The 13,112-nt window shown below is 40.1% G+C and overlaps 2 protein-coding genes across 9 annotated transcripts in view; both read left to right on the top strand.

Moving 5' to 3' along the window:
* CRYZL1 (crystallin zeta like 1) overlaps window positions 1–6,497 on the top strand; it is a 23,166-nt gene extending 16,669 nt beyond the window's left edge. For 5 of the 8 annotated variants that reach the window (XM_062598634.1, XM_062598625.1, XM_062598617.1 and 2 more), the window contains 6 exons: window positions 151–174; window positions 1,369–1,467; window positions 2,192–2,313; window positions 2,777–2,882; window positions 4,498–4,543; window positions 5,235–6,497. In XM_062598634.1, coding sequence (XP_062454618.1) covers window positions 151–174; window positions 1,369–1,467; window positions 2,192–2,313; window positions 2,777–2,882; window positions 4,498–4,543; window positions 5,235–5,334 — 497 coding nt within the window. In that variant the 3' untranslated portion in view covers window positions 5,335–6,497. The other 3 variants (XM_062598607.1, XM_062598641.1, XM_062598642.1) reach the window with 3 other exon arrangements.
* Window positions 5,549–13,112, top strand: DONSON (DNA replication fork stabilization factor DONSON). The gene is made up of 11 exons (XM_062575723.1): window positions 5,549–5,561; window positions 7,102–7,154; window positions 7,346–7,426; window positions 8,321–8,524; window positions 8,950–9,128; window positions 9,611–9,789; window positions 9,890–10,013; window positions 10,136–10,237; window positions 11,264–11,462; window positions 12,178–12,393; window positions 12,682–13,112. The coding sequence occupies exons 1-11, from the start codon at window positions 5,549–5,551 to the stop codon at window positions 12,817–12,819; spliced, it is 1,488 nt and encodes a 495-aa protein (XP_062431707.1). The 3' UTR covers window positions 12,820–13,112.

The raw sequence follows: 13,112 nt of genomic DNA, 5'->3' as shown, positions 1-13,112 counted from the left end.
TCCCTTTCAATCTCAACTGTTCTGTGATTTGATGAGGAAAAAACAGTAACTTTTGAGTTTTTCTTAGTATTCTTATTCTTCAGATGACCAGTGTCTTGTTATTTTCTGTTCTCTCCCTTCCCTTTCCCCTCTCCTGTGCTTAAATTGAAGAAGGTATGCGGCAGCCTTTAGTAGGTAAGTATACTTTGCAAATTTAAGTTCAGTTCATTATATTTTGGAAACATGCCTCCAAAATTATTTGCCATTATTTCAATTATCATTTTCAAGTGAGACGTCTTTTGGCTGTTCAGTTTCTGAATGTTTGTTCTACCTCATAATTTAAAAACAAAACTGAAACCCTTAGCTGCTACTTGTCTGCTTAAGCTACTCGTGATGCTTTGGTTTAGCTTTATAGTCATCTATAAAAATGGTATCATAGATGTAGGAGAAGAAAATATATTACTGATTTCTTTTTTGGCTCAGAAAAATTGAGATGTAAAAACTTGTATCTAAATATTTACTTACTACCACTGAGAGCCATTTAGAGGTTAAACATTGTGCAAAAATTATATAGTAATCTATGCTGTGAGATAACAAGCAGTTACTAAAAAATATTTTAAATATAAGAATTGCAAGATGAAAAGGCTTGCTGGAATTAGAAATGTCAAGTCAGGGGCTCATTAGAGACTAAAATTTATTTATTTTTTACATGCTTAACTAACTTGCACAATTCTAAAATAATCTTTTGTCTTAAGTGTTCTTAGCTGACTTGTATTCAGAGATAGGGCTCCATGTGAGGAAGAAGCAGATTTGTTTCCTCCTGTGATGTGGAAGCAAGAGAAGGGCTCTGCAAGGAATTGGCAGAAAGTGGTAGTGATTTGTGGAGAGTAAGGGAAGAAAACTGTGTTTAGAAAGCTTCTCGAAAGCATTACTGCTATGGTTAATCTTCTGGCAGATAATCAGGAAGCTTTAGACATGAAAATAAGGTACTTTCTTATCTTAAGGCCAGTCTATATTGCTTCAATAACATGGCTAAGTCATTCCAGATCTTATGCTTTTGGAGAGGCTTCTGGGGCAGGGGGAGGGGGGAAGATAGCAAAGAATGAACTTTCAAGAGGATTTTTATTTCTTACAATAGAATACATTATCCTCTCTGTTCTGTGTATCTGTGAGTTTATATTGTGAGTTTTACTTCTGAATTAAGCTAATACATATTTTTGGTGTTGATCTTGCATTGTATTGGAAAGTTAAAAATATTGGATAGTTCTTTAGCTTAGCTTTAGCTTAGCTGCAAAGTTGCTCATGGTGCTTTCAAAAACAAGAAACTCTTCTGCTCTGAATCTAAACTCTACACTTTTATTGTAATTCACCAAACATTGCTCTGTGTAGCTCGAGTGATTGATGTGTCAAATGGAAAAATCGATGTGGCAGAAAGCTGCTTGGAAGAAACAGGTGGCCTAGGGGTGGATATTGTTCTAGATGCTGGAGGTATGTAACTGCTGAAAACTTGGTCTTCTGAGTAGCATTAAGTAATTTTTTGGTTTGGTTTTAATTGCCAAGTATTGTAAGTGACAATTACACCACCTCAAAAGATTACATGTAGATTCCTTGTTCTCATGTAAACTTACGTAAACTTTTGCTCAAGAGAACTCCTTAAGCATTTTTGATTATATCGCCCTCTAGTGGAAGCATCTACTTCTACATCTACAGTCATCTTTCAAATTTACATTAAATTTTCCTCTATTTAAAACTGGAAAAAGTCATCTAAAGAGTAGTTTTGTGACGTTGTTTATGTTGCCTTATTTAATACAAAAATTAGAGCATAGGTAGCTAGTACTGTCAACGTAGAACCTGTATTTTAAAAAGAACTTACAGTAGTTCTCAAGTCTAAAGTTACTCTATTTAGCTGAATAATTGAAGAACTTAGTTCCAGTGAAAATGTGTATTAAAAGGAAAACATTAAACCTCCTAAATGCTCTGCTTTCCAAGGTGTTTTCATGAGACATGCATAACTTTAATTATAGTGCTGTTCTAGAGAGCCATCTCTATTTTTATTTGAATGCATATTTTTCAGACTCATTCCTGTATCTTGAAACAGGACTGCAGGGAATCCCAAGATTTGTAATTTTCAATACAGGAAAAGATAGACATTTCATTCCAAACAGTAATTATATTTTCTTCTGAGCTCAAGTGAATTTGTTCTCTTCTTCAGTGAGATTATATAGCAATGAAGATGAATTAACATTAAAAGCACAGTTGCTGCCTCATAAGCACGATATCATTACACTTCTGGGTGTTGGGGGACACTGGATAACTACAGAAAAAAATCTTCAGGTAAGGATAATGTGTCAGCAAGTTAGTTTGTACCAAAATGTGTATGTATGTGGAAGTGTATGTGGGACTCATGGCTGAATGGTCTCCACTGTTAAATAACATCATTTTTTCACTTATCTTTCACATCCAGGACATGGGAAGCATTCATCCCCTAACAGTATTAATAAATGTTTTTATTTTCTTTTGCTACAATTTTGGGACTGTCTTGTACAGGAAGCAGTTGGATAGAAAGCTATTTTAATAGCTTGGCTATACTGATGAATTCTAAAGGATCTACTTACACTCAGAATATTAAACTGTTTGTCTTGACATAAAAATACCATTTTAAACTAAATACTACAAGCTTGAAACTTTTGAGAATGAGCAAGGAGTTGGGTTTTTTAACCTTTTTTTTAACCAGTAAGTATAAAATAACTGTCTAGCTTTAATTTTTGTGAAAGTAATAATCTTCATTTTGTTTAAGCTGGATCCTCCAGATAGCCATTCCCTGTTTCTTAAAGGAGCCACAGTCTCTTTTCTGAATGATGAGGTATGGAACTTGTCAAATATACAGCAAGGGAAGTATCTTTATATCCTTTGGTCATTTTGCATACTAATGAGTAATTCAAGTGGGTGGAAATATAACAGAAACCAATGTAAGAATACAGTGCAACCATACTATAACATAGTTTCTTGTTTTAAGCTAGTCTCTATTCCTTCTACATGTGTTTTTAAAATACCTTATTGAAAGTAATGGTGAAAAATAACTTATGAAGAAATAGTGTTTTGGTTCAAGATTGAACTGATCAACTGACGATTTAGTCCTACAGGTTTTTATGATGCATATAACACTTCAGAATTATTTTTTCTTTATTTTTTAGAGCAGTAGATACAGCATCTATGCATGAATCTTCTACAGTTAAATGGCTTGCATTAAAATATTTTGGTTTTGTAAGCTTTTCTTTATTTGCAGCTCCTTTATTGAGCAAAGGTGATACATGTGTGGGAAGAGGAATGACTCATGCATTATCTACGTTTGGTCTTAAACAGCTGTACTCTGAACTTCTTAACTAGCGTGATGATTTTCAGTGGATCACTTCACGTAATGGAAGGATTGTCTACATTTATGGCTTTAAGGATGCTCCCTGTTTTGTACTGCAGTGCAGATCGTGATCTGCTGAATCACTTTTGTAGTTTAGCAGATTTACAGAAGCAGATGTGGATTAAGTCATTGTATTTGTGAAAAGACTGGCTACACTGCAGGGAAGTCCTCCCTTCCTCCACTGAATTGTAAAGTAGATTAAGTAAGGTCAGGTATATTAAGAAGGTATCTATGAGATACAAAATACAAAAACAATATAAAAGTATAAAAGTGTGATAATTTGTATTTGACTACTTAGTAGCTATCCACATACAAAGTAAACTGACTAAACAGATTCCTTCTGTTGCTTCTTAGGGTATCTTTATAATCACAGCAACAACATTTTATCATATGCAGGTAAAAAGTTGAAAGAAAAATCTACTTTTTTGATCTGTCTTCTGTGAAATTTTTGAGCTAAAGGCATTAATAACATCTGAAAAAATCAAAGTGATCTCTTAATGATATGAATTTCAATTGTTAATCAAATTCTCAGACAATGAAGGGAGGTATATTGTTTTTCAGAGTTTCATATACAGACTAAGTAAAACCTTGTGTACTGCTTTGACACGAATGCTACATGAAATGAGCAAATCGACTCAAAGGTTTATTTAAAAAGTACATGTCATTGCTCCAGTAACTTATGAACTCTGCTCTTTTCCCAGCCTTATTTTGATTTTTACCTCAGATATCTGCATGGATGATGGGGATAATTAACTTACACCAAAATCTGTCATCTTCACTCTCCAGGAAAAATGTAATTACCCTTCTGATAAGTTACAGTTGTACTTATTACAGGTTGCATTTGTCAGCCTTATTCCTTTGTCTGCCTTATTTTTGTTTAAATGTTCTGGTTTACATTTTTCACATATTATTCCAGGAACGGGTATTTGTGATCTATAAATAAGTGTGTAAATCCAATACAAAGATTGGGATTAACCTTAACTTTCATTTTTGCCCTAACCTTGCTGGTCTTGTATGAGTACAGGGCTCTTGCCCAAACACTTCTTTGTAGAAAGATCAGTAGTCTGTACATATGTTGTTACCTTGACAGTCCTCTTAGATACGCATCTTAGAAGATATAATGGAAAAATTATCAAGTAACATTTTCAGGTGAGATGCATGGTTTTATTATTATTATTCAGCATTAGCAGCAAGGAGCTCTTGCTAGTATTGCAGCATCCCAATATCAATTTGCAGTGCAAAAGTCTTGTAGTTTATATGAAATGGTTTATGGTCTATTTCTGTTGGCAGTACAGCAGGCTAAGCCCAAAGAAATTTGGTTAAAACTCCAGATTTCAATAAAATTCCTGTTTTCTCTGTGGTCGTATACTAAGTCAGCATTTAATAGGCAGCACATTCTTTACTTGATCAGGAGGGAGAGCATATATTTAGCTGCTCAGCTGTGTATATGGGAAATGATGTTGGCTGTACAAAAAGTTAGGGCTGCCTAATCTTTCTCTGTAAAGAGTGGCTGCTTCACTAGATGTAAAGACTGTCACGATGAAGGGGAAATGGAAGGTGCTTATTCTCCACGCACAATAACAATATTCCTGCCGAGCAAAAGCCTTCCCTTCCCCCCCCCCCCCCCCCCCCAAGAAGGATCTCTTTAATTGAACTTCTGTTTCCTGATTGCTTTATGGCTCATCCTTGCTTCTGTGGATCCAGGCAAAGCTATAAAACTTTCATTCTGTTTAAGGAGTAAAGTTGACATAGTAGAAGTAAAGTCTATAGCAGTAGTCCTGGAATGTTCTTATTGATCTGAGCATGCCCACAAGACATTTCTGGCATTGTTCTGTTTTAGGCCTCAGCTGGATGAACCAATCCCATTGTATGAAGCCAAAGTTTCTATGGAAATGGTTCAGAAGAATCAAGCAAGAAAAAGACAAGTCATCCAGTTCTGACACACAATTTCCTGATTTCTAAGCCTGTTGAAGATGAAGAAACAATGTGTTTGAAAAGTAAATTACTGTACATTTTCAAATAACTCTGTTTACAGAACTTTTAAATCTTTTGTACATCTGCACAAAGGGTCTGTGAAGCTTCTGAGACTTCGGTGTTTCCATCAGCAACTTCTAAGGAGACAGTCTTGACAAAATCTTGTGTGTCCCTGGCCCCATGACAAATACCGGTAGTATCTTAAGGCAACCTCAGTCGCTGATCATCCACAAAAAGAAATTAAAGGAAAAATAATTTGGTGTTGCTTATTAGTTCTCCCTTCTCTATCCCCCTGACAGGTAGCTGCCTCTACTCACTCTTTGAGGCTGAGCCTTTAGTATACTACAAAGTCTTTATTCTGCTTTTTTTGTTGTTGTTGTTTTTAATTGTTTTTGTTAATTGAGAAACAGGGTGACAAAGCCATCATAGACAGCAAGGATGCTGGAAGGGAAGGATATGGCACTGACATTAAGGGGTTTCCCCTCCATCACTGATTTTTTTTTTTTTTTCCTCCTCTTCCTTTTAGCAAGGAGATGTGGTAAACCTGACTTAGTATCTATAGTCCATAAGTTGATGCAATCATGCCTTTTAAATATATCTTCATTAGGACAGTCATGAATAAACCCTGAATGACACCTGACTTTTATCATGTTTGATGCACTTTATATAATTTGTTACTGTGATGTGTGTGGTCTCTTTCCAGTTAGACCTTTGTATTCTGTGTGCTTTTTACCTCCCCTCTTTTAACCTGTCCAGTACCTAGCATAGCTCAACTCTGTCTATCCAGCATCCTGCTCTTACCACGCACCACCTGAAAATCAGTACGAGGAAAGAAAATGCTGTTTTCCAGCAGGTCGGACCTGTGCTATTCATTGTTACTTCTGCGGGGCCCTTTGAGCCAGTGAACAGGTTAGAAACAAATCCATACATTTGAGCTAAAATGGAGTATCTATAACCACAGTATGTATTTTCTTTCAATCACTGGGCTTGAAGTAGGTTCTTAGTAAATGGTGCAAGGTTTATAACAATCAGAAGAAATCGTATTTTACTGTTACTATAATGCACTTTGAGAATAAGTAGTGCTTTTATTTTATATATATAGGTATAAAGTGACACGTGAAACCTCTTATTTTGATGTACAGGAGCCTGCTTATTTTTCCTTTCCTGATGTTGTTAATGTTTGCACAAAAAGTAGATCAGAGGAAGAAAGGGTAGAGAAACACGGTCTAAAACGACGGGAGAAAAGGAAAAAGCCACAACAGTGAAGTATTTCTGTGATAGGTAACCCTTCTCGCGTGTCTCTCTGCCCACGCGGGCGATGCCCTGAGGCTGGGCCGGCCGCCGCCGCGCTCCCCGCGGGCGTTCAGCGCGGCCCGGGCGCCTCCGGCGGCCCGCGGGGACGGCGGCGCCCGGCGGGGGCCGCCCAACATGGCGGCGGGCGCGGCCCCGCCCCCAGGGCGGAGCTCGCCGCTTTTGGCGCCAGGCTGCGACGGCCGCTCCCGCCGCGCCGCTCATGGCCGCCGCCGCCGCCGCCGTGCCCGGCTACTCGCCCGGCTTCAAGAAGCCGCCGGCGACGCTGCGGCTGAAGCGGAAGCGGCAGCGGCAGAGCGAGCCCCCCGCCGCCGCCGCGGCTCCTCCGCCCTGCGGCGCGGCCCCGCGGCCGCTGCCGCCCGCCCGCCGCAACCCCTTCTCCTGCCTGGACAACGCGCCGCGGGCGGCCGGGCCGCGGGAGCGGGGCCGCCGGGGGCAGGGGGCGGGCGGCCCCCCGGCAGCGCCCTTCTGGCAGGTACGGCCGGGCCGGGGCGACGGGAGGGGAGGGGAGGGGAGGGGAGAAGCGCCCGGCGGGGCCTGAGCCGCGGAGCGGGGCCGGGCCGCTGCAAGGGTCGCTTTTTAAATTGCAGACCTAGGTCTGTATTTCTGCACCCGTGCTGCTTTTACCTTATTTTCCCCCCTTTCTTTCCATCTTTTCTCCTTCAGCTGTTCGAGCCTGCTGCAAAGGACCGGCCCTGCGGGGCGGCGGAGCGCGCCGCGGAGCCCCGTGTGCTGCCGCTGAGCAATGTAGGCGGGTTGACCTGCTGGCTTAACCATTCACCGCCCTCCCCCCAACCCAGGGTGCGCTAAAATTTAGGCACTGGCGTGCCGCGAAACTGTTTAAACGGCCTTGGTGCTCGCTGCGCGGGTGCGCTGAAGTCCAGGCCTCTCCCTGGCTTTGCCAGCGTTGTTACCGGTGGAGGCTGCTGCCACCTGCCCCATTTATTCACCCTGCGCTTCTAGTAATGCTCCTGTTCCTCAGTTTTATTTTCTGTTGAGATAAAGTGGTGCCCCCTGTCGTCTTTTATTCAGTAACAGAGAAGAAATACAGTTAAGTAACTGTATTTTCACCAGGCAGATAGGAAGGCAATAATTCCCCCCAAAACTGGTCTTAGAGTTTCAAGCCAATGTTGCATTATGCTGTTAGAGGTTCAGAATCTTCCCTCAAAACTTAGCAAGATCGAGGAACAAGCCCTCAAAGAGAGAAAGCCATCCTACAGCCTCCCCAACCCCCCGGGGGGTTTTTGCATCATCTAAGAAGCATCTAGCATCAGTCACTTTTTTTTTTTAATCCTCCATTATTAATCTTCAGTTAATATTCTCCTAGTTTAGGACTTTTTGGAAGATTCCTATGATCTAAAACCTTCTGCTTTTTGTAACCCATGTAACGCAGTCTTTCTATTAGAAATTTGTTGGTGGCTAAACCCTGGCGTAATTTAGAATATGGGATGTTGGTTGGTCTGTAGTTCAGGAGTTGCATGTTAATAACCACAGTCCTGTCTAGTCCAGTATCTGGACTGGCTGCCAGTACAGGCGTACTAAGTCAAGATCAGAGCCTCACCATGCTCAGGTATAAATAGGAAGGTATGCAGATTTGTAATATTGTCCTTAGGCTAACTGACGTTATTTCTGTTTTCCAAGGACCTTCATTTACCTATTCTCATACCTGATGTTCCCTCCTCACCAAGAAATGAATTTCCTGCAGACTGGAGTATTAAAACGCGACTTCTGTTTATGTCTTCCCAACCTTTTACCTGGGCAGAACATTTAAAAGCGCAAGAAGAAGCTCAAGGATTTGCCCAGCACTGCAGAGCCACAGAAACAAACTTGCCGCAGTGCGTACAGGTAATACGTGAGGGGGAGCCTTAGAGTCAAGCTTTAGATGGGAAAAATGTAACTTTGCACCTTTCCTTAAGCTTGCTTGCAGGGCTGGCAGCCAAGGTCTGACTGTTTTTATTTGTTTAGGTCTCATTTAGCTTAAGGTTAAGGCTTATTTAGACTACTAATCTGACTCCATCCATTGTTTGTACCCCAAAATACAACCAGTGGCAAACAGCAATAAGTGAGTGTGAGTTTCCGCTTCAGCTGTGGTGCACTTCCCAGTTGTTGCCTGTCATTTCTTTGATCCAGTTTATTCACAAAAATCTTTCTAGCATCGTGTGGTGGTCTTTTTTCTTTTGTCTTGTTTATCCATCTGTTGCACGCTACCTTCTTTTAAATAGAGACTTAAGCAGCATCACCTTCACGGTACAATATTGTTTGAAATCTAGGAACCAAAAATGTCCACAGAACTCCGCTGTGCCTTTCAGCAAAGTCTCATTTACTGGCTTCACCCATCACTGCCGTGGCTGCAGCTGTTCCCTCGCATTGGAGCAGACAGAAAAATAGCGGGAAAGGCTAGTCCTTGGTCACAGGATGAAGCCTTGCAGCAGGTGCTAATGAGTGAATGGTAAGTGGAACCAAGGAACTTTTTTATTTAGCAAGATTAAGACTGGAATATTAATTTATGCACAAGTTTTTCCTATTTCTGTAAGAAAATATTTCTTTTTTTTCACCAAGAATATGTGCTGTTTTGAGGACTAGTAAGTCTGAAGCCACCTTCTTTTGTTAAATGTCCTTCTCCAATCCTGATTACTGATTAGGAAAGACTTCTGAAAATCCTGTTATCAAGTTGCCTTTAATGTTTCATGTAGACCATGTGCTTGAAAGCAGAGTTACTGGAAAGCTCAGTACTCGTAAACAGGCTGCATTTCAGAAGAGTGCAGCTTGCTAGATGCTGAACGCGTTTGCAAATATGATCTTCACTTTTCAATATACTCTCAAAACTGTTCAGAATAGACATTGATAATACCCAGCAAATAATCAAAATCTGGTTTTGTGTTGTGTCAACAATTTACTTCAATAACAGAACTGTTTTATTCTAATTTGCAGGTCTGTCAGCTTTACTTCTCTGTACAATCTGCTCAAAGCCAAACTATGTCCCTACTTCTATGTATGTACCTACCAGTTTACTGTCCTGTTCCGTGCAGCTGGTCTGGCAGGAAGCGATGTGATCACAGCTGTCATTTCTCCCACAACTAGAGGTTTAAGGGAAGCCATGAGAAATGAAGGTAAGATTAAACCAGTGCAACTAAGATATGAATAACTAATAAAGTACATTAGCTGGGTGTTTAAAAAACATTCATTGCTTTCTTTCCTCTTCTGTTTAAGGCATAGAATTTTCTTTACCTTTGGTAGAAGAAAGCAGAATGAGAAAACAGAAAAACTCTGAAGTGAATGTGGAAACAGAAGTTGTTCACAGCCCTGAAGTGGGCAAAAGCATCGAGGATGAAGAGTATGAAATTGAATTCTAGACATTTTCCAAGATCTAAGGCACCTACAGCCTCCTACGTATTTAATTTAGAAAACATTAGCAGGAAGTATTGCCTTTCTAATGCCTGATTCTGTGTTTCCTAGGGAACCTGCTCCAAGTGATGATGATGATGAAAGTTTCTCTTGGCTTGAGGAGATGGGAGTCCAAGACAAGGTTAAAAAGCCAGATGCTATTTCTATTAAGCTGTATCCTTTATTTGCTTGTCGTGATCTATTACAGCAAAAAAACTTTGTGGAGTTTATCATCTCTAGGGTATAGATTTAAGTTTTTATAAAAGCTTTTGAGGAAATATTTCCAAATATTAATCCACAAGTTACCACACTGCTTTGTCTCTTTCAGTTAATGACAAGTTTCTTCTATGACAAGAATTTCTAAAAATTTCTGTCCTTAAAGGAAAAGCCACAATGAATGGTTAATGCAGACATAAGATCCAGCCAGTAGGCTGCAAACTATTTGAATGTGTCACCTCACGTGGAAAAACTTTTTCACTGGAAAGTCTTCATTAAAGAAAGGGTGACTGTTCATGTAGGGTAGGGCTACATTTGCAGGTAGCGTGGCACAACAGGGACAAGTCTGTAGAAACGGTGGGTGCTGAGAAAGTGTTACAGAGAAGGGATTGCCTTCATCCTACTCTGGTCCCCTTTGCAGCCAGAGCACCTTAGGTGTGCTCCTGAGTGCAGCTTCCCATCACTTTCATCCAGGAATCTGAGCCTGCCCCACATCACTGCACTGTAGTAAGCAGGATTCGCTTTGAAAGCAGACGCCCCAGCTGAACTAAAGCGCGCATATTTTAATGTTTGCTTTGACATAATTATGTAGGAGTTGTTCACTGCATAGGTATTTACTGAAAATGAGCCTGCCAGTTATGACTTTCTGGATCTGTTTTTTTTTTTTTTTTTTTTTTTTTTTTTTTTTTTTTTTTTAAAAAAACTCATAACTTCAATGAAGTCAGAGTTCAGATTTAAGTTTGAAGAACTTCAAGCTTAAAGAACAAGCTCAAATCAGTGTAGGTTTAGGTCTCTGTGTGTGTGTGTGTGTGTGTGGTTCGTGTGGTTTGGGTTTTTGTTTATTTTGGGGGGTTTTGTTTGTTTTCTATAACATGTTTGTGCAGGGGTGGGGTATCTCCTAGTGTTGCACTGCTGTGATTCGTGCTTTGGTGCATTAAAGCTTTTCAGCTTTCTGTGGTTTCCCTTTGACTCCGATCAATATAGCCGTAAAGAGAAAAATGAAGTGCAAATGGATCACAAGCCTGAATCTGTTGCATTAGTGAAGGGAACAAACACATTCACATTGCTGAACTTCTTGATAAACTGTAAGAGTTTGGTGGCTGCTGCAGGTCCACAAGCAGGGCTTCCACCAACTTTGTTGTCCCCCATTGCTTTTCGAGGTGCAACAATGCAGACGCTCAAAGTAAGTAACAACAGCACCCTTTCTGCTTTTCCAGTAAAGAAGGCTGTTTCTTTGTTCAGCAGTAGATTAGACACTGTATAGTTACCCTATCTATCTCCTTCAGGTACAGCAGAGAAATTTTTGTTGCCGTAGCTTGACTTAGTTCATACTGCAGTCAAAATGCTATGTCCTAAATCATCTTTATCTGGGTAGATCTGTGCCACTAAACTGAAATCCCACTACTTCCATCCTCCACGTTCTGATATATAGAAGGTTAAGTAGACTTCCCAGCTACTAAAATGGCTGTTAAGTGAGTCCCTTTTGAATACTAGCTCTGTACTGATATCTTACAAGGTCTCAAACTACTATGGCTGCATACATGAGGAACCCTCCAAAGCACATCTCGCCATCTGTTAATACAAGGAGGTGGCAGATCCTAAAAAGCTGTTAACAGGGGCAGCAGTCCTGTTTCATCAGAGGCAATTCATATTATGTGCATCTAAGTTCTTCAGTTACTTTCCTAATGCTGTATAGCATTCTTGCATATTATAGTTTGTACATCTTAAGGAGTTGTTACAAAGACAATAAAACCATCTTAATACTCAGATCTATTGACTGCTAAGTTGACAATAACTAAAAGTATTTTGAAAACTTTCAATAGGATTATAGTACTATAAACTAAATTGGAACTTTAATTGGCATGTCAAGAACTATTCGTACATGGTCTTGTCTTCAGGCTCGAAGTATAAGTGCAAAAGCAAGGGCGCGCTTGTCATACGAAGATGTATTCAGTTTGGAGATCGTAGGCCCCGTCATGCCGCATTCTCTGCATTCGTTGACAATGCTGCTCAAACCTGCACAGAGAGGAGCTTTCTCAGCAATATTATATACACATGAGCCAACAGCTGTGTTCAACATTGGTCTTGATGATGCAAGCACTGCCTTAAATAAGGTAAGGAAACCAGCAGAGACAATCTTTCCTGATAGGTTTAGTATCTTTATTAGAAACCATACAGCACTGAGTGCAACAAAACTGTTTATTCCTTTATACATGGGTTGACACCCAGTTACTTTGATCACGACTTGGCAGCCCCTGTGGCTTCGCATTCCATCAGAAATGGAAGCATCCGAAAACTAACATTTCAAAAGTTCCTCGGAGGTACATAAACAAACACTTAAAAGTTACGGTTGTTTCAAACAGAAGTATGTATTACATGTCTCTTAATCTGAACTTTCTCAGGAAGCTGTAAGCAAAGATCTGTCCAAGTGCGGCCTGCATCCTAAAACTTTGGATCAACTGAGTCAATTTTCAACTCTGAGAAAATCTTCTATCCGATTCCTAGAAATGAAGGATTATGCTTATACCTGGAAGTCCTAGATATGCCGTTTCAATTTAATGAAATGGAATACTTGCTAGTATGCAGTTGCTGTATTTACATGGATGGCCTACACCAACGGCACCTATGCAGTACCAGGAGGAATATGATTTAACTGAACGTTACTGATAAGAACTATTGCACATCACTCACCATGAAATACTTCAAAACACTCTCAAAGAAAACTAAGGAAAAGGCCTTGGACATCTCCTGTTTTTAGAAAGTGTTTTTAAATAAAATCTTATAAAATATCATTATCTATTGTCGTGGTCTGAATAAATCTGGAAGGCCTATA

This window comes from Rhea pennata, chromosome 1, assembly GCF_028389875.1.
Source record: "Rhea pennata isolate bPtePen1 chromosome 1, bPtePen1.pri, whole genome shotgun sequence".
Lineage (NCBI taxonomy): Eukaryota > Metazoa > Chordata > Aves > Rheiformes > Rheidae > Rhea > Rhea pennata.
The sequence above is the reverse complement of the archived record's forward strand: the minus strand, read 5'-3'. Positions and strand labels throughout refer to the sequence as shown.